The sequence below is a fragment of the Centrocercus urophasianus genome, unplaced genomic scaffold (genome assembly GCF_019232065.1).
Source record: "Centrocercus urophasianus isolate 14NV4802_14NV808 unplaced genomic scaffold, USGS_Curo_1.0 seq_26, whole genome shotgun sequence".
Taxonomy (NCBI): domain Eukaryota; kingdom Metazoa; phylum Chordata; class Aves; order Galliformes; family Phasianidae; genus Centrocercus; species Centrocercus urophasianus.
The window spans coordinates 14,973,712-14,998,391 of NW_024884822.1; the positions used below are offsets into that span (position 1 = coordinate 14,973,712).

General features: G+C 46.0%; 2 protein-coding genes across 2 annotated transcripts in view; one reads left to right on the top strand and one right to left on the bottom strand.

Moving 5' to 3' along the window:
- Positions 1-293, bottom strand: part of ZCCHC10 (zinc finger CCHC-type containing 10) — a 9,420-nt gene extending 9,127 nt beyond the window's left edge. Inside the window, exon 1 of the mRNA XM_042826568.1 lies at positions 217-293. Coding sequence (XP_042682502.1) covers positions 217-293 — 77 coding nt within the window. The remainder of the gene's footprint in view (positions 1-216) is intronic.
- Positions 294-7,778: 7,485 nt separating this feature from the next.
- On the top strand, positions 7,779-23,423 carry HSPA4 (heat shock protein family A (Hsp70) member 4). Its single transcript, XM_042826273.1, has 19 exons — positions 7,779-7,900; positions 11,175-11,232; positions 13,120-13,260; positions 13,934-14,056; positions 14,495-14,594; positions 14,963-15,096; positions 16,570-16,814; positions 17,164-17,240; positions 17,514-17,665; positions 18,566-18,672; positions 18,971-19,104; positions 19,534-19,715; positions 20,069-20,158; positions 20,639-20,791; positions 21,276-21,401; positions 21,869-21,976; positions 22,253-22,372; positions 22,756-22,917; positions 23,165-23,423. The coding sequence occupies exons 1-19, from the start codon at positions 7,794-7,796 to the stop codon at positions 23,366-23,368; spliced, it is 2,523 nt and encodes an 840-aa protein (XP_042682207.1). The 5' UTR covers positions 7,779-7,793; the 3' UTR covers positions 23,369-23,423.
- Positions 23,424-24,680: the final 1,257 nt, after the last annotated feature.

Genomic DNA, 24,680 nt, shown 5'->3' on the forward strand with positions numbered 1-24,680 from the left:
CACGGAGACACGGAGACACGGAGACACGGAGACACGGAGACACGGAGCCCCGCGGCCCGGCCCACCACCCCGCACCTCACACGGCGAGCTGCGCCCAACGGCCGGGGATCACCAAGCCTCAGCCGCTCTCCGCTCGCCCGCCCGCCCGCCCGCTCGCTCGCTCGCCCGCCCGCTCGCCCGCCCGCTCGGCCCGGGCCCGCCGCCCGCCGCACTCACGCCTGTCTCCGAGCGATGAGGCGATGCATGGGAGTCGCCATCTTCGCGGCCGGGAAGCGAGGCGCGCCGCGCTGCATGCCGGGCCGGCGCTTCCCATTGGGGGAGGAGGAGCGGCCTCCACAGAAAGGAAGTCCTCCCGCGGGCAGAGGGGGCGCCCTGCGGCAGGGAGGCGCGCTGCTCGGCCCGTCTCTCCTGCTTCGCCGTTGCCGTGGCAGCGATGGGTGGAGATGTGCGGGAATGCTGTGGCGCCGCTGGAGGCGGCGGGCGCTGGTCAGGCGGGCGTCGATCGCACGCCGAGCTTCGCCTTTACTCGTTCAGTCGAATAAGCCGACGCGGCCGCCTGCTGCGGCTTCACATCAGCATGAAGGTACGTCGCGAGTTGGGAGGAGGGCGTAACATCTCTGGTCGTAGCATGAACTCACCAAAGAAGTGCTGGGAAGAGCTGGATTTCAGAAGAGGGAAAGTGAACCTGTGTCACTCCTCAGGTGTTGCACCTTGGTAATTTTAAGCTGGTCTTTTTTTTCTTTGCCCCACGCTCTCAAAACTCCTCAGTACCCGAAAGGCTCGTTTCTGCTGCAGGCGCAGTGTGTAACCACGGCTCAGCAATCCCTGAACCATCACCAGCCTTGCAGGCACTGCAGGTGCAGCCCATGGGGATCAGAGCTGTCCTGTGCTTGATTGTGAGGAGACACAGCTCTGATGTAGGAATCCAAAGGCATGTTGTTTTCTCCACATCACTAAGCCCGACACAGAAGCCCCCAGCGACACCATGGAAGCTCCCCGTGCTTCCATCACCTCCTCACAGGCTGTGGCACAGCAGAGTTCCGAGGACAGAAGAGGAGCAGCGTTCTGGCAGCGCACACCTGGGGCTCTGCGGGCAGCAGCCCTTACACTGAGTGCAGGGAAGCACTGCGGCTTCATCTGTTTGCCTTATCAGCAGTCATTGTTATCTCATGGGATCTGTTTTAAAATATCTTAAATCTCCTTACAGAAATCCTCAAGAAAATACACTTTTTAATGCTGGCTAGGAATTGCGCCTGCTGGGAGCACTTTCTGTCCAGCTGTTCTCAGTATTCACTCTGAAGCATCCTGTCACAGGGGCAGCTAGTGGGCAATAAGCACGAATTCCATTAGACTCTTATGTTTATTTGAGTGCATGAACTCTTACGGACTCTCAGTAGGTTAGTAGCAGCTGAAATGTCAGTATTATGTCTGGTACATTATAAATGTGGCAGTTTGGCCTCAGTACTGAAGCCTGGATGTATCTCACTTTTAATGGAGAAAGTCTGACAGAAGCACTTCCTATTTTAGGACTGATCTATTTTTAATAATCCATGCTTTATAATGAATTCCTGATCCTTTTTTATTTCAGTATCACTTAAAATCTTGGAGTACATTACGCACCGATAACACTGTCTGCTCTAAGCTTAACAACACTGGGTGCTCCTGGCATCTGCTCTAAGCTTAACAGCACTGGGTGCTGTGGATCTCTCCTAGTGTTACCGCAGCAGAACTACAGTTCCCTAAGTTTGCCAGTACAGCAAGGTTTCTGATGTCATATGCCAGAATACTCAATGAGCATATGGGCTTTTCCTTACACAGGAAAAGTGGATTGCTTCTGCTTACTAAAGCAATCCACTAAAAATCCTTCTATTCCAGGAGTTTGGAAACGTATTTGTGCCTTTCAGAGCCTGAAGTCTCCTTGGAGCAATGCTTCAGGGTCACTCCTGTCACTCAGATGGAACCCACCACAGCACCCACGAACACACCCAGCTCCCCCCAGACTAAATGTGCAGAGTCATTGCATGGTACTTGGCTCCCTGGCAAGTGGGACATTTCCCTGCTGTTCAATGAACTGAGTGTAACCACAAATTCTGCCTTTGCACACTTGGTTGCTGTTTAAAGTCACAGTATCACTCATCAGGGAAATTACTTTCCAAAATGTACCCCTCTCTATACAAGAAAGGGAGGAGATCTACAACAGTGAAGGAAAAAAAGCTGGGGATGGTGGTGAAGCTTCTGTGGTGCAGACACTGAGCTGCCTTTTCACGGTATCAAGATCACTCCTGCCAAACCTCAATTCAAGTTAGTTTTCATTGGGTCTGCTATTGTAAAAATGCATTGGAAGGAGTAATGTGCCCCAAAAATCTGTTATCTAACTGGAAGTCCAGCCACGGTTTCACATTGAAAGAAAAATTAAAAATCAGCTTTATTATTACAAGGCTCTTAAATGAGATTATTTCTGATCTTAACTGTAGATACCAACAGGAGGAAGTACTGGCTAGCTACAGATGAAATACTTAAAGGAGAAAAAGTCAGTATTCTCATTTAGAAAATTCTGTAGCAGTGGATATTGGACACTTGCCATTTTCAATACATTCTTCTATATTTTTAATGCTCCCAATCCATTCTGTGTGGGACTTGGGGCTCACCCCCTTCCCCAAGGCAGCAGGGCCGGTGCAGTATTGCTATGGGGAAGTTTTGTCCTCACAGCACCTCTGTAAGTGTGAGCAGTGGGGCTGCTCCAGCCTATAGCACGGCGCCGTATTTTTAGATCCTCAGCTCACATTTCAGTGAACATGAAGTATCTTTGTGTGTCAACAGACCCAAAATGTCTCCCAATGGAGCGTGAAGCACGTCGACGTAGCAGGGACGTAATCTGGGCAGTTTGTGGAAGCTTACGTCATTAAATCTATCACTGGAATGTGTTTGATGTGCAACAAATTCAGATGTTTTTCTTTCCTGGGAAGTCGTAGTGTGCGAGGGAGCTGGGATGGCAAGGAGGGAAGGGCTGGTACCCGGGCAAGACATGAATTAGGGAACTTTCAGTTCAGCTTGTTGAAGGTCTTCATGGAGAAATAAGGCCTGAGCTTGTGCCCAGCCACTGTCCTTCATCTGTCAGTGAGGAGCCCATGGGACCAAGCTCTGGCTTTGTGGGCAGCCCAAGCACAGGAGCTGTGGAGGAGGACAGAACGGCGGAGCCCACCTGCAGACTGTCAGCTTTTTGTATGCTCAGGGATTGAGAAGCTCCTGGAGGTGCCCTGCTGCGGGGTGCCGCAGGCTCCAGTTATTGGGGAACCATTGCACAGGATCCTATCTACACTTCTGTGTCATCTCTAAAGCTGTTTTCTTCCTCCCACCTCTCTGTAGAAGGCTTCCCAAAGCTCTATTGCTCCAGTTAATCCGAGATCCCCATAATTTCTGAGTTAAATTTGCTAGCGATCTGTTTGTCCATTAATTATTGTCAGCTGTTCTTTAAATTAGTAATTTTCCATCTCCAGTACTCTGATGGGCAGTGATAGCATCACGTCTTGTGTTCATTTTACAGCATAAGGTCAATCTCCATCTGTAATACCACAATACAGGCTGCCCTGATGTACTCATTTCTAGCATTAAGAAATATATGCAAAGCTCTGACCTAGCCTTAATTATACAGCTGTGATATCTCCGTAGCAGGCAACACTGGGAGCAAATAATTGCCTCAGGGAAGACTTGTGTATTCTTCAGACTTACATGGTGCTTGTTGCTATAATGCCCGCCACTTTCCATTATTATTTGTGTCCATTTTTTGTCTTTTTTCCTCTTTGCTTCTGTTTTGCTTCTTTGGGACAATTTCAGTTGATTGCTTGAGGTTTGGTGGGCAGTTATCTAGCCCTGATACTTCAATACCCACAATGGCTGAATTAATAAACACATGAAATCTAATTATCCGTTAAGCTTGAAGGAAAACTATGGAAATCCTTAGAAAAGGGAAAATTCTCTTTTCAACATCTATTTCACTGCAAATTCTTGAGATAACTGCACGGGGGAAAATGGTCCCAGAGCAACTTTTCATAGGACATAGAGCATGGAGCTGGGATTTTCTGAGAACTGCGGTGTGATTCATATCAGAGTTGACGGCAACACGATACGGCAGCTACCCTCAGCTCAGGAGATTGCAAAGCCCATTTGTGTCTGCATGTCCCAGAATAGCACTGTGAACCATACGTTAGATGACATGCAATGACTATTTACAGCAGACCAAAGAATAGCCTGTGACAGATATCAGCTAGAGCTTATTTTAAGCCCAGATGCATTTTCCTGATTAGCTTTTGTTAATGAATTGCAAGATATGCCACTGTAAACAAAGTCTGAAAACGCTGGATTTACACTGGGATGCTCTGTAGTGGCAGATCTGTGGTTTGTAGGCACTTCTGCTTAGCACAGAGATAACAGGAAAAAGGAGGGTGTTTAGTCTGCCAGGCAAGGGTTTATCTGTGAAGTTCCCAAGAGAAAGTTTGTCACCTGGTTATGGAACTTCAATGTTTTTCCCGTTTTGTTAACATTATCTTCAAAAGTCTAAGAATTTCTGTTACATTTTGTTCTTGGAATAATTGACATCTGTTTTAGAAGAGTCAGACAGCATCTTTAGCAGCGCCTTTTGGCTTATTCTCTTTTCAGCTCTCCATAATTTAAATCATGCTTATCGTTCAAAAGTCAAGCGCTGAAAAATTGTAGGAAAAACCCAGTGAGGTGTTGTCCCTGCCACTACTTTGCTCTTCTATCTTGAAGTCGCTTTCCCTACTGCAAAATAGTCTTCATCAGGTAAGAAATGCTAAAGCCTTACTGAAGAACGCATACTGCAAGCTGCGTCTGTCAGCCGCGATCAAACTCTGCTTAATTCTTAGCAGTACTTGTTACAATGTTTTCGCATTTTTTACATTGGAAGTCTCATTTTTTAAAAAGAAAAACACGGAGAAAATAAAGGAGAATGGGGAGGGCCACAGAATCTTTTTAATTTCAGACCCCCACGTAATGACAGCTCAGATTTGGAATTGATACGCGTGTTTCCCCCCAGAACACCCCGTGTGGGGCCGTGGAGCTCCCTCACCCCTTACACCCCTCAGGCAGCTCTGCTGCTCCGGCTGCTCGCTGCTGGCAGCGCACCAGGACCGCAGCCCAGCGGGGTCAGCTGCGCGGAGGAGCAGCCGGAGCCGCTCAGCGCCTCGAGGCGTGAGTCCTTCAGTGCCGACCGCCCGGTGACGCCAGCCTGTCGTTGCCCCACAGCCCCTGTGCTGGCAGCTTTGCTCGTTTCGAAAATGAAAGTGAAAAAAAAAGAGGAAACGCAATGATATTCTGGTTCTTGATTGTGCCTCGAGTATGTGCTGCGTGGTATTCTCCGCCCGGAACGGCAGGCTTGTTTTATTCCCTGGCCCTTCCCCGTAAGCTCAAGGACGTCGGAGGTTAAGCACTTCATTATTGTTCCGTCATTAGCACCATGATGCAATTCCCAGCCCACGTACAGCTGCCAAAGCGGTGTCACTGAGCGTGCTGCAAGGAATTGCAGGCACTCAGAGCTGTCTTTGGGGCAAGAATCCTTCCTGGTTTAAATATTGAGTTTCTCTACCGTGTGTTTTCTGTATCATTAAAACAAAGAGCAGAGATGTAAATAAAAGATTGGGAATTTCGAAACATCCTGTTTTGACACATTGCATTTTTGTATTTTAAGCACATTTTATCTCAGAATTTAATACATTCCCAAATATTAAGTTCCACAACAATCACGAAGCATCTGAATTGCATCTGTGTCGGGGTGAATCAGCCACTCTGTTCCACATTCTCCCCTACCCTCTTCCCTCTCCATCATCTCTACTGTTGACCCATCTTGGTCCACCACAGCCTTCCTCCACCACGCAGTCTCACTGGGTGACAGACCTGACACCACGCTATGCAGCAACCTTGGCTTTTCTTTCTGGAGCGAGAAGCCCACCCACCTTCCTGGTCAACTGCTCCCCTGCACCCTTCTCCCCAGTTCTGTTATACTGGGCAGCCCGTGCTGCATCAGCATGGCCCTGCAGTGATGCCCACCTGACAGCTCCCCCACCACTGACGCTGTGGAACATGCTGGAGTTCTGTGATTCCCCAGCCCTAAAAAGGATTTTTCTCCTGCATACTCACAAAGCTCTTGCTGGCCAAACGCTTCCCTGGAAAACACGATGCAGCTAAACAAATCTGTAATACAGCAGCAGTGGCATGAGCTCTGAAGATGGTTTTGCTTATACTAAAATTCTACCTGTTAATTAGAGATCTGCTGTTCTGTTATTCCCACTGAATATCAAATCATCATATGCCAAATTTTATTTGTAGGATAGGTGGGAACAAACTGTATTTTAGCCACATTTTCAAATAGTGAAACTATTAATCCAACCTTCTTGTTTCTGTAATTGAGAAATACAAAACTCAGCTGCATCACTGCCCAGCTGTGTTTTAACTGTGGACGTCTTTTGTTTTATCAGGGAGTTCCCACAGAAGGAAGTACTTTAGTAAATGCTGTACGTGCCCATGTATGCTTTAGATGTGTTTTTCCCAGTGCACCTTTTGCTTTGTGTTGCAGAGGAGGCCTAAAAAAAACCAGCTAACAGCAGCCCAGCTGCTACCACTGTTACTGTAAAAACTGGCAGATGGAAGTGTTCTTGTGACGTACAGGCACCTATAAAACATTACTGATATTTTAGCACCCGAGATTGTGAAAATAGAACAAGATGAAAGAGATGCATGTGTACCTGTGAAAGGCTTCAGGTAGAATCAGCGGTGTGGTTCTGTTTAACCAAAGCAACGTAAGATTGCAGTATCCTGACAGCAGAAGAGAACTAGGTTGTGGATGCCCCATCCCTGCAGGCATTCAAGGCCAGGCTGGATGTGGCTCTGGGCAGCCTGGTCTGCTGGTTGGTGACCCTGCATGCAGCAGGGGGTTGGAACTGGGTGAGCGTTGTGGTCCTTTTCAACCCAGGCCATTCTGTGATTCTGTGAACTACTTGGAGCCGTTTGGGTGCTCAGCTCCTTCTGTCACATAAAGCCATGATTTCTGTAAATTTTCCTTCTCTTGGCACTCTGTTCCTCCTCAAGATCCATTATAGTCAGGTCATCGTAATAAATCACGAGTTTAACTTGGTGGGAAGAAAGTTTAAATAAAATTTCTGTGCTCACACTGAAAGCCACAGAAGCCTCATAAATCCTCAAAACCAAAGGAATCAACCCTAGGGATCTGCGGTGCTTCCAAGTTTTGACTTTATTGCATTCTGTGAAATTACATGAGAAAAGCCATTTCTGTGGAGGAGCACAAAGCACGCTGCCAGTTCCTGTGGTCGCCAAGGGACGTGGGAGACCCTGACAGGTGAAAAAATTCTGGGAGCGAACTAAAGTGCCAATGATTCTTGATTTTCATATCACAACCAGGAGCCCGAGGTCCTCTCCACGCTCTGGCGGGCACGGAAGCTCTCGCAGCCGCTCGTCCCAGGCCCGGCGCACCGAGCTCCGGCCGCCCAAGGCGGCGCCCCTCTACTCTCCAGGGCCCTTCTGCGGCTGCGCGGCGATGCCGCTCTCCGCGCGCCCGGCGGAGATCTCGCGAGAGCACCCGGTCCCCTCGCGTCCCGCTCGGCGCGGCGCTGAGGCCCTACGGGATCTTTCGAGAAGTGCCGGGCCCCGCCCCCCCCCTCTTCCACAGCGCCGCCGCCGCCGCCGCGCATTTAAACGGGCCGGGCCGCGCCGCGCCGCTCTTCAGTCGTCCGTCCGGCTCGACTGCCTCGCCCGGCCGCGCCATGTCGGTGGTGGGCATCGACCTGGGCTTCCAGAGCTGCTACGTGGCCGTGGCCCGCGCCGGCGGCATCGAGACCATCGCCAACGAGTACAGCGACCGCAGCACGCCGTGAGTGGGGCGCGGGGCCGCGGGCCTCAGGGAGCGGGCGGGAACGTGGCGTCGGCTCGCCGCCGCTGCCGCTGCCGGAGGCGTCGGGCTGCGATATTGATGTCCGTAGCGCCGAGGGCAGCGCCTGCAGCCCGAGTGCTGCGCCGGGCGGAGCTCTGGGCCTCCCTGCCGTGTGTGCTGAGCCTAGAACCTGAGCCACTGTGAAGGTGGGGTGTTTGAACCACAGCGGAGGGTGAAGAGTACGGCTGTTCAACGAGCGGAGTTGTGACGGTGGAGCGGGGCCGGCCGTGTGAGAGCCGGGGAGCCCGATGGGAAGCTCTTAGGAATGCTTTTGCGACTCCCTCTGTGCTGGAGCGTAGCTTTGTTTTGAGCACGCTGAAATAAATGTCTGTCTTGGTGAGGAAATTGCCTAGTCTCGGTTTTCTTACCCTCGTACCTCCTTAGGAAGATGAGCATAGGGTGACCTTGTGTTTCATTAGACGCCTCAGCTCTGTTTGCTTCTTTCTGCTGAAAGCGGTGAATAAAAGGAGAATAATGCTTCTGTCTGTGCCAGAGGAAGGGCTGCTCTCTTAGGCTTCTTCAGCAATACAGTACATAAGTACAGATGGACTGAGGCAGTGTCCCACATAAAGCTGTTGAAAGCAGGAGCTGTGTGTCAAGTCTTCAGGCTGCTGAGGTGCTGCTTTGGTATATCTGAGATAAGAGCACAGATTTCCCTCATCGAAGGGAGATGAGTGATGGAAAGTGTTGTCCAATGCCGTATCTTTCAGGAAATGGTTATGGAAAGTCAAAAGTGTGCAACTGGAAAAACTGTCATATTGAAAGTGGCAGTTTTTAACTTGCCTTAATCCTCAAGTGCTGTTCTGGAAGCCTGTACACAATACTGAGGGAATACAGAATACAGTTCTGTGAGCACATGTGTTTGTATTAAAATGTTCTGAATGATTTTAAACGTCCAACTTGTAAATGAAGGCCTGGCTCAAAGTGTTGGAGCTCTGTGTCTCCTCAGTGAGTTCTGGGCTGTTGTGTGAGCTGCTGGGACCTTTCCTCAGGAACTGATTCCTGGTCAGGGTTAGGCAATGTTCTGTGCTTTCCGCAATGAGCTTTGGGAGGGATTAGCAGGAAGAGTTTATTGCAACTGAGCATTAATAAGCAGAGCCCAGTGAACATGCTGTGCTTGTTGTTCAATGGCAGAGGTGACATTTTCACTGAATCTTCTTTCAGAAAGCTGTGATTTGGAAGCTGTGTATGCAGAGTTGGTGCAGAATGATTGTATTTGAATGGTGGTCTTGAAGAGGACTGGAGTAGAGAGTGAGCTAGAAATAAATGGGATGGGGGAGGATTAGGGCTGTTTCCTGCTCCATGTGGGGATGAGGGTGCTTGCATTACATGAAATAGTTGTAAGTGATCTGAGGAAGCTGGTGCTCGGTTTCAGCAGTGAGGAAGTGTGCTGTTAGACTGTGGGTGTCTTCCAGGGAAGTGGGTGAGGTGGGGTGGGTTTGGGGCTGTGCCTGCAGGGACCTCCTCGGGTGTAAGGCAGGGCAGAGCTCTGCCGGGGCCGCTGTTAGACCTGACCTCCACTGTGGTTGTTTCTATTTAAAATGCTATGGTTAGTTATTCAACTTTCAGTGAAATGCATGTAATTACTGGCATAATTTGTGTTTAATGAGCTCACTGTGGTTCCTTTGGGCTGACTGGGGAGTGAGGCTGGCAGCAATCCCTGCTGTGGCTGCCACAGCCCCGCAGTGCCCCATGTGGGGCTGCCCTGCTCCAGTGTCCAGCGCCAAGCAGGTGGCAGGCGTGGATAAGAAGGATATTTGTGCTGGAGTTTTTGTTCCTGATGTTATAATGGAGAAGTCTCAGTACGTAGTTACTGTGCTCTATCCTTTTCTTGAGCCAACTTTCTGCCTTGAGGTTTAACTCTGGCAGATCTAAAGAGGTCTAAATAAATTAGTGGTGTGTGGTGATTGCGGCCTGATGACCTATGTATTTAGTAGCAGGATATTTTTTTCTTGTAGGAGAAAAACACAAATCCGTGCTCAAGCCTTAATTTCCTTCAGGAGAGCAAAGTCAATGAATAACCAGCTCCCTCCTGTGTGCTGTGGGGCTTCTGGCTGTGAGCTGTGCAGCCCAGCAGAGGCCTTAAAGTTTGCGTGGTACCAGAGTGACTCACTTTTCATTAACTAATCCCTTAATAATTGTTTCAGAAGATTTATTCCTGGAATGTTAGTTTGGTTGCCACGCATGCTTAAAGGGGTGGGCCTAGTTTCAGCTGCTGAACTATTACTAAATTGAGATCTTTAAAAAAGAAATTATCTCAGTGCAGCCATCCATTCTGCTTTTGGCTCTTTCAGTTCAGAGGACCAGTTCTAAACCTTGGGATGAGCTGAAGTTTAGTTTGTGTGGGGCAGCCCTATGGTATAACCCTGCTCCAAGGTAGTCTCTAAACATAGAGATCAGCTTAATTATGTTGTTAATGTCTTGTTAATAGTAACGACCTGCTTGACTAATTGACTGATGAGGGCTTTTCCTCAGTAACTTCCTCAGTATGAGGGTCTGGGACAAGAGAGCAAGGTGGGAAAGAGTTTACCTTCAGAGCCTATAGAGTTAACTGAGGTGGAAGTTGGCAGCTCGGTAGCACTAGGCATTTCCTCCAACAGGAGCATTTATCTGTTTTCTTCCACCTGTGAGCCCTGTTTAGAGTTTGGGGTAAATGATAGCTTTTTATCCTTTGATAATCTGTGCTTTCGTATCTGGAGTGCAGGTGAAACCCATTAGTAGCAGCCTTTCCAGTTGTTTTAACTTGTGCTGTTGAAGGGTTTTATTTAAAAATGAAAATCTTAATTAGCACAGATACGTAGGAGTAATTTGTTAAATAGTGAGGTACCAGTGTGCTTCTGAGCTTTTGGGTGCTTTCTGTACTATCAGCTGTCATTTCTTAGGCTGGCCTTGGTGCACTACTAACCACGGAGATGAACTGCCTACCCATTGTTACTTGTTATTACTTAGGCTGTTTCAGGTTTATATCTGTTGGTTTTAGTGCTGTTCGGTGAGCAGTATTTGAGTGAATCCAGAATGCCTGCATCTTTCTTGAGATCAGAACTAGATTGCATGTGTCAATTAGAATGAGTGGCCAACCTTCCTAATGGGCCAGATGTTAATTATCTGCAGAACCACATTATCAACATCTCTAACAAAGAGCCATCACCACTGGGACTGCTGATGCCGAATGCAGTCCTACCAACCACTAACAGGATCCTTCCTCTCCTTTTAGGTCATGCATAGCCTTTGGACCCAAGAACCGCTCTATTGGTGCTGCAGCTAAAAGCCAGGTACAGTTTGGGGTAAAAGCAATTTCAGCACTCAGCTGTCAGATTAGCACAGTGTATTTTTATCAGTGAAGCTTAGAATGTCTCTGAACTGGCTCCTTGAGGGTCTCACCGTAACAAACAGCTTAATGCAGTTGTTCAGCCTGTAATGCTGCACTGTCCTCTTGGATGGGAATCTCAAAGTTGTACATAATAAAATTGAAGCAGTTCATTACATGGAAATCTGAAACTTTTTTAAAGTTACAAATGTGGGCGCTAAAGAGAAGCTGTAGTGTTTTGCCTCCTTTGCCCATTTTGCTGTGTGCATTGGGTAGCTTTTCATTATGTGATTCTATTCCATGCGAGTCTATTAAGTGATTTCCTTTGGTAGAAAGGGGAAAACCTGAGTATGAATATGTGTAGCTGCTTCTCATGGTTGAATTACAAGCTAAATGTCTGTAGGCTTTCTTGCATGTTCTTCTGAGTTTGTTGGTGTAGGTAGGCAAATAGCTGAGAAGGCCAAGAAGAGGTTTAGCTGATTTTCATCCTGCTCCATGAGACTTAGGTCCTGCTGTGTTGTCTCTTGTGTTGCTGTGAAACCCAGTAAAACGTGATTCTTTTTGAAGTCCTACAGGAGGTGACTATTCAAACACTTGGCTTTTCTTAGCCTAAAATACCTAGAGATGTGTGAAGATTCAGTATCTAGGACAAAAGTGACTGGGCACAACTGTGTTATTCAAGAACAGAAGAACTGTACTAAACTAAATCAGATGTTTTTCTGGAATTGGGTGTCTGCTTAGCTTAAAGAGATTCATTGATGCAGAGATCCAGTAGAGGTGAGGTATGTCCTGCAGAAATTGAACTTACAGAAGATCAAAACCAGGTTACTTAAGAAATGTGATTAGGAAAACAGGGCTGTGCAGTGCTTGTCTGCTTGATCAGAGACCGTGGTTTTTTCCTCGGTGTGTCCTGCTCTAACTTAAGTGAAAGGGTTAAACAGGGTAACTTGTTGTAGTGGAAATGTTAAGCCAGGGCTTGAAGCAGTGATGGAGCACCTGCTGGAAAGGCAGGGCCAACCTGGAGGAGCTCAGCTGCATGCAATGCACTGAGAGATGGAAGGGCTGGAGCAGGATCCACCCCTTCCCTGCCCTCATTTAAGGGTTGGCAGTGGAGGCAGGGGGATCTTGCTGGAGATCCCTGCATACCTGAGGTCTTCCAAAGGTAAGCAGCTCCTTTCTTTTGTCTCTGTGCCCATGGCTGTTGCATTTCAGCAACTCACTTCTGCAGCCTGGGTCCTTGCTGCTCTGCTGCCATGGCTGTGCTTTCCATTGCGTTATACTTGTACTAGCTAGAAACAGGCTCTAATGACTTTTCAATTCTACTTCTGCACTATCTTTTAATGACATCCTGCCTTTTGTCAGTTATGTCAAATTGGCAGTGTCAGCCTGGGGGCCCTGCTGACTTTTTAAAGCTTTACAACGAGGTTCTTGAGCTGTTTTGTAATAATGTTCATATGTTGAATGTCACTTGCATGTGAGGGGCTGATGTGAAGTATACCTCACTGCTTTTGTCGTACTTGTTAACTTACTGGCTGCATCACAGTCTAAAAGGAGGGTGGTAGGAAGCAGGTAAATGAAAGAGGACACTTTGGAATGCTGTGCATACAGTATGAGAATTTGATGCTCACTGTGTGGCTCAGTTTTCAGGCGTACATTTTATATTGAATCTCCAGCTCGTGTAGGTTGCCTGAGAGATCAGAGGGGAATTGCATTCTCACATCTGCCCTGGTACCATTAAGGTACTGGTGACTAATTCTCAGCAAGAAAAGCACGAGAGTAGATCTCTGTATGGTCTTTGTTTGAATTCAGTTGTTCCCCTGACAAGTTGTATTAAAGATTTCTTTTCCTCTAGGTTATTTCAAATGCAAAGAATACAGTACAAAGTTTTAAAAGATTTCATGGTCGTGCATTCTCAGATCCCTTTGTTCAAGCTGAAAAAGCAAGCCTTGCCTATGAACTTGTCCAGCTGCCAACAGGCTCAACTGGCATCAAGGTAAGTCTGGAGTGCTTGAAAAGGTGCCAGAGAAGGGAAGCAGTAATGGTTTCCTTTTATCTCGTTATTTTGAATCTGCTTGCTGAGGTTTCTGTGCTCTTGTGACTAGTGGGTGTTAAATAGAAGGCTAATAGTGCTGATGGTCTTTGCAGGTGTTCCATGAAACTGGTTTTGCAGTTCCACATTATTCTCCTTGCAAACCCAGTCCCATGCAAACTATTCTGTCAGTGCTGTTTTTTCCACGGTCACTTTTGGAAGGCATTTCCTTGACTGGTGTGCTTATTTAACTGCTGCCATGCTCACATCCTACACTCTTAGAATATGAGCATGTCAGGTGAGATGGTGAAAACAAACCATGTTTTTAAGTGATACCTAACAGATTTTAGCAGTGACTGATAGAACTTTCCAAAGCAGTGGGATGGAGATGTCCTGGGCACTGTGTAACACCCAAGATGTAAAAAACTGTGCAGAGCAGCTTCATGTGTGTGAGCTCTGAAAGGCATTTTCCAGCATTCATGTGTAGGAGTTACGACTTGCTGTGTGTCAGTTAGGCCCTCGGGAGGGTGGCATAGAGCTGTGTTACTTTTGGAGCTTACTTCCAGTAAGACAGCTTCTTGCGTGTGCTCTGTGCTTGCAGTACGTGGTTCTTAATGCAGTGTGCATGTTTTTTAAGGTTATGTATATGGAAGAAGAAAGAAACTTTACTATTGAACAGATGACTGGAATGCTTCTTACCAAATTAAAAGAGACCGCTGAGAATGCGCTTAAGAAGCCTGTAGTTGATTGCGTTGTTTCTGTAAGTATGGGAGCAGCTTCTCTTGGACACGGTGTCATAAACTGAAATGGTTGTTGGTAACAGCGTGGCGTTGCCCGTAGCACCTGAGTAGTCAGCTCTGTGCTCTCTGCTTGAGACTCAATCTTCTGTCCTGAAGTTAGACTGACTTCACTGATGACAAAGTGTCTTGAGGTTTTTTGTCTGGTAAATAAACAGCTGAGGCCTCTTTCTGGCTCTGTTTCTCTGCTAGTGAAATGAGCAGTTTGAGAGGGCACAGTGCTCCCAGCGTTTTGCCCTCACATAACATTGTGTGCTTTCTCCCTGTTGTGTCTGAAATGAATGTCAAACTGGAAGGATCCCCATGGAGGGGAACAGCTGTGCTCTGTTGTCTCTACACTTCTGTCTAATGGTTTGCTGTGGGTGATTCTTTCAAATGGTGGCCATCTGATCTTCTTGCAGGTTCCCTGTTTCTACACAGATGCAGAGAGGAGATCTGTGATGGATGCCACACAAATTGCTGGTCTCAACTGTCTGAGACTAATAAACGAATCAACAGCAGGTAATGCCTTGCTTTCTTCTTGAATCACTTGATGGTTTTGTTTTATTAGGACTTGTAATTTGTCAGTGGTCCATACCTGCTGGAGTTACAGGTGACTGTTAAGTTTCTTAAGCCCACCTTTCATTATGTTAGTGGCATAAGGATGTTTCTGAAATATCTGTGTAAGCATGTAATCTCTTCTGGGAGTTGCTAATAACTGTTTGGTGTTCTTCCATGCTGCTTTAGCATTGGTGTTTAGCTTAACAAGAAACTTCTGTAGCTTGGAAAAGATGAAATGCTAATGCTGTTTACTGCTGTACCAGTTAATGCTTGAGAGAGGATTTGAGAAACTGAATGCCCTAATTATGCTGATTCTCACTTCTGTACAGTTGCCCTTGCATATGGAATCTATAAGCAAGACCTGCCTGCCCTAGAAGAGAAGCCACGGAACGTTGTTTTTGTGGATATGGGGCATTCTGCGTATCAGGTTTCTATTTGCGCGTTCAATAAAGGAAAACTGAAAGTAAGCAATCAGTTCTGTGCCTATTCTAAGTACCAGCAGCAGTATTCACCAGCACGTATGAAACTGTGGCAGTCAAGTTTGCCTATTTTTACCCAGGATCTTCCTTTTATACTTTTGAAGTTGTACTTGGAGCTCAAAATGTACAGTTTAAGGTAGGGCGGGGATGTAGAGCTTTTGAATGGTACAGAGAGGAAGCAAACCTGTGTCAATTGGTGACCTTTGGCAAAGGGGAAAAGGGCTTGATTACGTTCGTTCAGAAATTGATTTGAGCAGAGGCTGCTTTTGAAAATGCAGCCCAGTCATGAGGTGTAGCATGAAAAGAAATTCCTGCAAGGATGCGAGTTCAAACATCAGGTCACTGAGGTGCTCATGTGAAAGAGTAATTGCTGTTAACAGTGTGAAGCTGCAAATGAAGCTAAGAAGTTAGTGTACTCCTCAGGACAAGTTGCCAAAGCATTACTGTTTTGCAGCAAATGCTGGTATTTCTCAATTAGGCTTTTACAATCTGTATTTCTGTAGCTGCAGTAGTTTTCCCTTACCTGAAGAAACACTTCTTGTAATGTAAAATGAGAAGGCAGGACTTGTAAAAACATTACTTTTCTTGTAGTTCTGTTTTCTCTTATGAGGAAACTTAACCTAGATTAAGTTCTTTGGAGCTATAGTAGTATTGAAGACACTTGAGTATGAACAGTGATGGATAGCAAGGCAGTTAAAAGCAGTGCAGTAACTGGCCCTAATCATGAAAGGTCTCAAACTCAGTGCTGTAAGAACAGAGTAGCAGGCGTGGGTGGGCTCTGGGTTTTCTGTAGGTGATTTCTTCATCAAAAATGAGCTCTGATTTTTCAAGAGTTGCACTTTGTTGCTTTATTTTTAGCCTTGTGTGTGTTCCACCCTAAGGCATGAAATACTCAGCTGGGATGCATTCAGAGTGACAGTGGCTAAGCAGAGTTTGGAAGCTTGTGGTCTGCTTATGGTACAGGGTGCTGACCAGGCTGCACCGAGGCCTTCCCAAATCCTCTTAACTGGAGAAGTTGCTGCTTTCTTACAGAACTAGTAAGAAAGCTTTTTGGTGTGTAGCATAGTGGATGTGTTTTTGTCTTGGAGCATATGCATGCTCTGCAGTTTTTTGAGGGAATACATTTACACAGAGTTGAAATACTTGTGCAGCTTCTAGAAGTCTCCTTTTAATGACAGTTCTTTCTCAGTAGCATTTAGAACAAATATTTAATGCCAGCTACAAAAGTCATTTATAAACCGTGGTACAGGATTTGTAGGCTTAAAAACCCAAAACAACAAAAACACATTCACATCTTCTAGGGTGTGTGCAGCTGCTTCTGCATCTGCTGTCACAATTAAGTATAGGATGTTAGAGGTGTACTTGAGGTGTAGTTTGGCATCAACCAACTGCCAACTGACTTTGCTGAAGGAATGATTTGGCTGAACTGTTACTGAAGAGTTCTTTACCTTTTAAAGGTTCTTGCCACAGCGTTCGACACAACGCTCGGAGGCAGGAAATTTGATGAAATGTTGGTGGAATACTTCTGTGAAGAGTTTGGAAAGAAATACAAACTAGACATAAAGTCAAAGATCCGTGCATTGCTGAGGCTGTATCAGGAATGTGAAAAACTGAAAAAACTGATGAGTGCCAATGCCTCTGATCTCCCAATGAACATTGAATGTTTCATGAATGACATAGATGTTTCTGGAACAATGAACAGGTAACGTATGTGCTTTTACAAAGGTAAGTTGTGCAGAGTGCTCCTTTGCTGCTTCTGGGAAGGAGATGCTTTACAGAGTACCAGGACTGGAGAGAGTGTATGCTGGTGTGCTGCTCAGAGTGGTCTTCAGAGGCTGGTCAGTGGCCTTGAGATAGAGGAGGAAGGGCTGTGAAGTTCACAGGCATCCCTGGGCCACGATCCCAGTGCAATTTACTCGAGTGCAGAATGGTGACTGAGAAGCACATGCTGCATGCAGCGTTTGGAAACTGAATGCTTTCTGTTTGGGCAGCCTGTTGTGTCAACTGTAGCTTGTTTATGGTAACATCTTATTTATGGTGTCTTTCAACAGAAGTAAATTTCTAGAGATGTGTGATGGACTTCTTGCAAGAGTAGAAGCCCCCCTTCGCAGCGTGCTGGAGCAAGCCAGTAAGTGTGTGTGCATTTGTGTGCAGAGATATGGTGTTCCTAGTGCAGACTTCTTTGGCTGCTGACAGAACGTGGGCAGACTCATTAATACAATTAACGTCTTTTGGCTGAGCGGTTTTAAGCTTTCCAAAGTTCTTTCACACAAGCTGAGATCTAAAATCTTACTGCTTTAAATTAATAGTTGGTTTAGCATAACTCAGTTCACAACGTTAGTGTACTCACTTAAAATACAACAGTGGAATCAATAAAAACTAATGCCTGACTCCTTTCTAGAGTTAAAGAAGGAGGATATTTATGCAGTAGAAATAGTTGGTGGCACAACAAGAATCCCTGCTGTTAAAGAGAAGATCAGTAAATTTTTTGGCAAAGAAGTCAGTACGACTCTGAATGCAGATGAGGCTGTTGCACGAGGTTGTGCACTGCAGGTAAAAAGTGCTATATGTTTTAGCTGTGAATACTTGTATTGAAATCACAAGTACTTGAGCTGAAGTCCATAGGTAGCATGAAAAATGCTTTGTGTGTATGGGAATGGAATAAAAGAAGCATCAGGAAGCTGGCTGGCAGAATGAGAATGGTGGCTTTAAGTGATCCTTTGCATTGAGCCAGGTCAGTGGGTCAGTACAGATGGAAGTGAAACGTGTGCTTTGCTTCTGCTGTAGTTGGAAGCTGGTACTGTGATGACTGTCATATGAGCACTTCACTTCTCTGGGCTCCTTTGGGGGGCCTGAGTTCAACAAAAGCTGCTTTACAGCACTGCTGATAAACAAAACCTGTCCTGAGCTGGAATTGCAGTTGCCCAGTGGGCTGAAGCAGTAGCAGATACTCTGTAGTTGCTAGTGCTACCTTCTGCACCTTAGTTTTGCTCCTATCACCTTATTTTCCTCTTCACATGCTTAATAGATGCTAATCTGTTTGTCAGTGGTGCAAGCCAGCTGTTGGAATGGAATCTGTTTAAAAGGGATTGGGTTACAGTGCGCTTTGAAACAAAACAAAACTATAAGGAAACAACTGGTAATGTCACACTAAAACTATAGTGTCTGATTTTCTTACCCTGGCACTAAAAACAACTGAGTAGCCAAAGCATAACAAACTAAATGTGATTTGTTCTAAGGCAAAACCTGTGTATTTCCATTTTCAGAGTGAACAGCTGTGACAGCTTCCCAAAAGGAAGTGCACACATGCACTTCTGGTGCTTACTGTGCAGTTCTGCAGTCCATCAGTATTAGTAATCCTACGTATGAGTAGCTTAAGTAGCTACTTGCTGAATTAAATTACTGTTCCTCTGAAGCCTGGATTTTTGTAATGGAACTCCTCTGCTCTTTCAGTGTGCTATTTTATCACCGGCGTTCAAAGTGAGAGAGTTCTCTATCACAGACCTGATCCCGTATCCTATTTCTTTGCGGTGGAATTCGCCAGCGGAAGAAGGGTTAAGGTGAGAGTTCCTTTTTTCTGCATGATTACCTGCAGTTTAAAACTGTGATAACGATTAGAGAACACAGCATTTCTGGGACAACACCCATCTGACAGCTCCCAGCAGGTTTGATAATTTGAGACTTGAGAGAAAAAAGGCCGAGCTTAACACTGCCTGCACTGCTGTTGCTCTTCAAATAAACAGATTGTCTTTTGAAAACGAGGTTTTCCTTAATATATGAAGAATACCTGGAGATGTTTATTAACATCAGCAGGGTCATGTTGCATGCTATGTAATGTAAGTGCTGTTTTCTTTTCAGTGACTGCGAGGTCTTCCCCAAGAACCACGCTGCTCCGTTTTCTAAGGTCCTCACGTTCTACAGAAAGGAGCCGTTCACTCTGGAGGCATACTACAGTTCTCCCAAGGAGCTGCCTTACCCAGATCCTGCTATTGGTACGTAAAGCCTTTCTGTGGTTTGAAATGCTGATTTGCCTTGTACAGCTTTCTAAACCTGTTTCTGATTACATTAGTCTGGACCCTGCAGCTTACTACAAATTGCGTAGGGACAGACTTCTAAAGTCACGGATCTGCATTTTTACAAATGAGTGGGGTAACATGAATTTTCTGGACAGATATTCAGAATGTAGAAAGTACTGGTGGTGAAGTCTGTAAAGGGAATGCTCAGAATGCTGCAAACCCTGATGCAAATAATTCCATTTTCGTGACATACCGTATGAGATTCCTCATAGCACGCATTAAAGCATTGTTGACTCAAACTGCTTAGCCTGAGTAGGGTTTGAGTGCATTCCAGTGATCTGTTGCCTGCAGTAGTCAGGATTTACTTCACATTCAGTGATGGGTTTTGTTTCTGGAATTGTTCAGCTCACTTCTTGGTTCAGAAGGTCACTCCTCAAACAGACGGATCCAGTTCGAAAGTGAAGGTCAAAGTTAGAGTAAATATCCACGGCATCTTCAGTGTTTCAAGCGCATCGTTGGTGGAGGTTCATAAGTCTGATGACAGCGAGGAGCCCATGGAAACAGATCAGCATGCAAAAGAGGAAGAGGTAATGGACTCTGTGTTGGCTGCTCTTTGAGGCCCTTTCATGAATCTTTTGGCCAAGTTCTGGAAAGGTTCTGGGATTTCTGAAAGGATTTAGATGTGTTTAGCAATTAAGTACTAATTTAGGTATGTCATGGCTGTGACAGATGCCTTGAAAGCAGAACTGGGCTATCGGTGAAAGACTTGATCGTTCTAGGAGTGAGCTGTTAATTGGCAAAGCAAAGGCTAAAAGTATGTAATGATCCCTTGAGGCTCTACTTTCTTTCACCCAAAGAACACTGGAGGCACGTAGAGTGAGCAAGGCAAGAATTGAAGCATTCTTTAATATGCTGAACTGAATCTTTCTATTGATTCCAGAAGATGCAAGTAGACCAGGAGGAGCAGCAAAAGACTGAAGAACAGCAGCAGGTCCAAGCTGAAAATAAGGCAGAGTCTGAAGAAATGGAGGTAAAGTGAAAATTGGTTTTCTTACAGGATTCTTCTGGAAGATTCAAAAGGATGGTAAGGTCTGAGCAGTCACCCGTTAGCTTTGTCATAGCTGTGGAAGCTGTATGTGGAGTATTTGTGGTCTGTACTGTGAGTAATGTTTTAAACACAACGTAGCTCTGATTATTGAAGGCCTGCTGTCAGATGAGCTGGTACTGATGGCGTGAGAGCTCTGCATGGGAGAAGGCATTGAGATTTCAGTAATGTAGAAACTAGAGGGGGGATCTGGAAACATTTGGGGGCACATAATTGCTGTGAATGTCACCAGTGGCTGGTAGAAGTGAGCAGCTGCACTGCTTGACTCCTGTGGCAGCAGTGTGAGAGTTACAGATGTGTGTCAGTGTCAGATGTGCGTGTGCTCAAGCCTTTTTCTGTTACCAGCCTTCAGTGCCTAATTTGAACCAATGTTTTTTTTACTTTGGATTTATTCCTTGAATATAGACTTCTCAAGGTGACTCTAAGGACAAGAAAGTGGATCAGCCACCTCAAGCCAAGAAGGCTAAAGTAAAGACTACTACAGTGGACCTTCCCATTGAGAACCAGTTGGTGTGGCAGATAGGGAAGGATATGCTCAACTTGTTCATTGAGAATGAGGTAAGCTCTACTTGTCTGAGCTGAAGAGGTCTGTAACTCACAGGGAATCTTGCTGTTCATTAGGTGTGGTTAAATGCTAACGATGGGCAAGGAAAGATGAATTTATAGCATGGAATTGATGGAAATTGAATTGGAGGAAAGATGAATTTATAACATAGCTTTTTGTGGTGAACAACAGTGGCCTTTAGAGCCAGGATGTGATGCTCCTAATGGAGACACTTGATTTGTAGGGGAGCTCGTGGAGTGACTCAGCTGCAGGCTGTGAGGCTGCTGCCCCTGGGGGCTGACTGCTCAGCTGGGGCAGGCTGGTCTGTTGTGGATGTGCCTCCAGCAGCAAATTGTGGTTCCTTTTTGTCATCTGCTTTGTCGTAGAGTTCTGCACATTGTTTCAAAATCTTTAACCAAACTGATCTCGTTAAGAAGTATTTTGAGGTCTTGTAGATAATGAGCTTTTTAGCTAACTAATGTGTCAATTTGTTCTCAGGGTAAAATGATAATGCAGGATAAGCTAGAGAAGGAGAGGAACGATGCTAAGAATGCAGTAGAAGAATATGTGTATGATATGAGAGACAAACTCTGCAGTATTTATGAGAAATTTGTTAGTGAAGACGTAAGTATTTCTGGCTTTGTCCTCTGTTTTATTGCAATTAACAGTTATTTTTAATAACCTTTACTGTATCATATTAGTGTGCTTACTTAGACTGCACTTGTAAGCTTTCAGACTTGAATTTAAACTTGAAACATCTCCAGCCTTTTTGTTTATGACAGTGACCCAAGTGTGGGCCGAGTGCAGGCAGGTGGCACCCAGGGCATATTGTTCTTTCCCAAAACATTTGCAGCTGTGGAAGTTATTGCCTGATCACCTGCTTTTAGACTGAAACAAGGAGCACTTGACAATCATTTGAAGGCAACCTGACCTACCTCAGCTCTTCGCTGATTTTTAGGAATGGTTTAAGATTAAAAATTTTTAAAAGTTCTTCACATTCTAAAAAAGAAACCCTTTAAAGATTCCAAACACTGCTTTAATGTCATCCAGTGGGATCATTTCACTTAACTGTTTTGTGTGGATTGCTTCAGGATCGAAACGGCTTCACGCTGAAGCTGGAAGATACAGAAAACTGGCTTTATGAAGATGGGGAAGATCAGCCCAAGCAAATTTACATTGATAAATTAACAGAGCTAAAGGTGAGTGGTTTTTGCATTTCAGTCAGAACTCAGTGAGTCCAGAGAACTTCAAGTGAGGAGCTGGCTAGCTCAGGACCACTAATCCGGAGATTAATGCTTACAACAAACTGATTTATTTACTAATGATGAAAGCAGACTTGCAACTGGTCTGTGACAACACAAAGGAGAATCTGCCCTTCCTCTAAGTGAAGGGAAACATTGCAAGGAGTTTGGAAATGCTGCTGTGCCCTGCTGAGAGGCGACACGGGGTGATCATGGCATGTTTTACTTTTTCAGGCCTTGGGTCAACCTATACAGGCGAGATTTCAAGAATCAGAGGAAAGGCCAAAAGCATTTGAGGATTTAGGGAAGCAAATCCAACAGTACATGAAAACTGTTCATGCCTTCAAAGCAAAGGTATTTCCACGCTTAATTTCTGGCGGTGCCCAGAAGTGATGTGAGGCCTGTTTTGAATCTTAAGTAAGCTGTGCAGAAAGTTCATGCAATGTCCTGGTTAGCTTCTGGGTTCTCAAGGCCAACTGTGTTCTCAGAAGTGGGTTTTTGGCTTGAAAAATGTGTCTTTATTAGCAAGTCAATCTTGATTTCCCTTATGAGGGGGAAATAGCAGCAGCAGTGCAACTTGAGTTTTGTCTGTGCAGAGCTGAGGGTGGTTGGGTTAATTGCTAATCAGAACAGCCTTCTAGCTAACTGGTCTGTTTGGTGTTCTGGGCAATGAAGTGTTGAGGGTGCGTGCAGTTTGGATGTTCAGTCACTTGCACAGCTACCATGATGTGTTTCAGGATGAGCAGTATGACCATCTGGATGAAGCAGATGTGGCGAAAGTGGAGAAAAGTGCAAATGAAGCAATGGAATGGATGAATAACAAACTCAATCTTCAGAACAAGAGAAGTCTTACTTTGGACCCAGTTATAAAAGCTAAAGACATACAAGCTAAAACTAAAGTAAGTCTTTCTAGGCAATCATTTCCACGAGTCTTATGCTTCTTGATGAAGTTGTATGCTTGGATAAGGACTGAGGTGAGATCAGCTGTAGAAAAAGATGGTGTTTGGGTGCTGACTTGTTAGGTGTGTTAGGGAACATCTGCCTCTGCTCTGGATATCCAGTCGGTACTGAAGGTTGACTGGGCAGGCGGGTAACGAAACAATTGGTGAGAGACACCTCTAACAGTTCTTAATTCCTGTTTTACAGGAGTTGACAAGTATTTGCAATCCTATAGTTACAAAACCCAAACCCAAAGTTGAACTCCCAAAGGAGGAGCAGAAACCAGCCGAACCGAACGGACCAGTAGAAGGGCAGGGAGATGGCAGCAGTGGGGCCCAGAGTGCGGAGCCCAGCGCTGCGCCCGCCCCAACAGCTGCAGAGAAGAAGCTTCCTGAGATGGACATTGACTAAACGTCAGTACTTGTTTATATTACTGCAACCCACAATAAAGCTTTAAGTTTGTCAACTTTGTATGTTCTGAATACGAATTGAAGCAAGTGAATACCACAGCGCTCTTGGTGATCTTTGGAGAGGTTTGGTCAGTGCCTGAGGTCAGAATGCTTAGGTAGCCGACGACTCTGTCAAACAAGCAGTATTTCTTGCCATAGTGATTGTAGCTCGAGGCTTCTGCTACCGTTACTGCTCCTGCGGAAGCAGCCATCAGCTGTCTCCATGTTGAAGCATGTTCATGCTGAGTCAGTCTTGTTTTAAGAAGGGGACTGCGCTTCCTCTAGTCCTATTTTCATTCTGTTCTTCATGTTCTCTCGTGTGGCATAGCGGTGTTCAGAAGAGAATGCCTGCTAAAGCTAGGACAGTGAGACAGGAATGGGAGGGGGCTGCTCCTCAGACCTGCAGCCTCCTCTCACTGCTTACCTTAGTCTAGCCTGTGTTTAAGCATTAACACACCTCTAGGTTTTCTCTTGATCTGCACCTGATCAGCTCCTGCTTGCACAAGGTACGCAGAGCAGCGGGTGAGTGTTCCCATACCTTTATTCCTGCAGTGGGTGTCATCGCTTCACCCATAGCCCCAAATCAAATCCATTTACCTGAGATGTAGAATAGTGACTGCACTCCTAACAGCTCAGGCACAAATGTGCTCTGAACCACCAAGTTTAGATGCCCTGGTCTGTCAGTAGCCTTGTCTGCAGCTCAGTAGGTGCTTGTAGGAAGGATGAGGGCTGCAGCCCAGCTGCCTGCACTGAGCGCTGACTGCTGTGTTCCTAACTCTTTAGGGGGTGTGCTTGCTTCCATGAGGCCTTCATTTGGAATGTTTGTTTTTCTTTTTCAGGAACAAAGCATTTTTTCTATGAGTTTATGCAGTAATTTGCTTCTAGTACTGATTGTCATTAAACTTGCAAACATTAATTTGTATGTGTTAAAGCCGAAGTTGAAACACCGTTCAGCTGTTGGAAGAAATAAATGCACTGGATTCTACTGGACAACTTTCTGAAGCCGTTGATTGGGGGGGAGGGGGGTGAGCGTCTCCTTAGCGCCCGCGGCCCCGGAAGGCGGGATGAGTTCGTGGCCGCGGGGCTGAGCTGAGCTCCGGGCCGGCGCTTTGAGCCCGGCTGCAGCTGGCGAGGGCGGCGTTCCGCGGGCGGGGAGCGCAGCCGCACCCGGCGGCCCGTTCCGCAGCGCTGCTCACGGTGCCTTCCGTCCATACGCGCAGTTGTTTCTGCCGCTCGCCCGACAGCGGCTCCTCGCGACGGACCCCGCGTTCCTC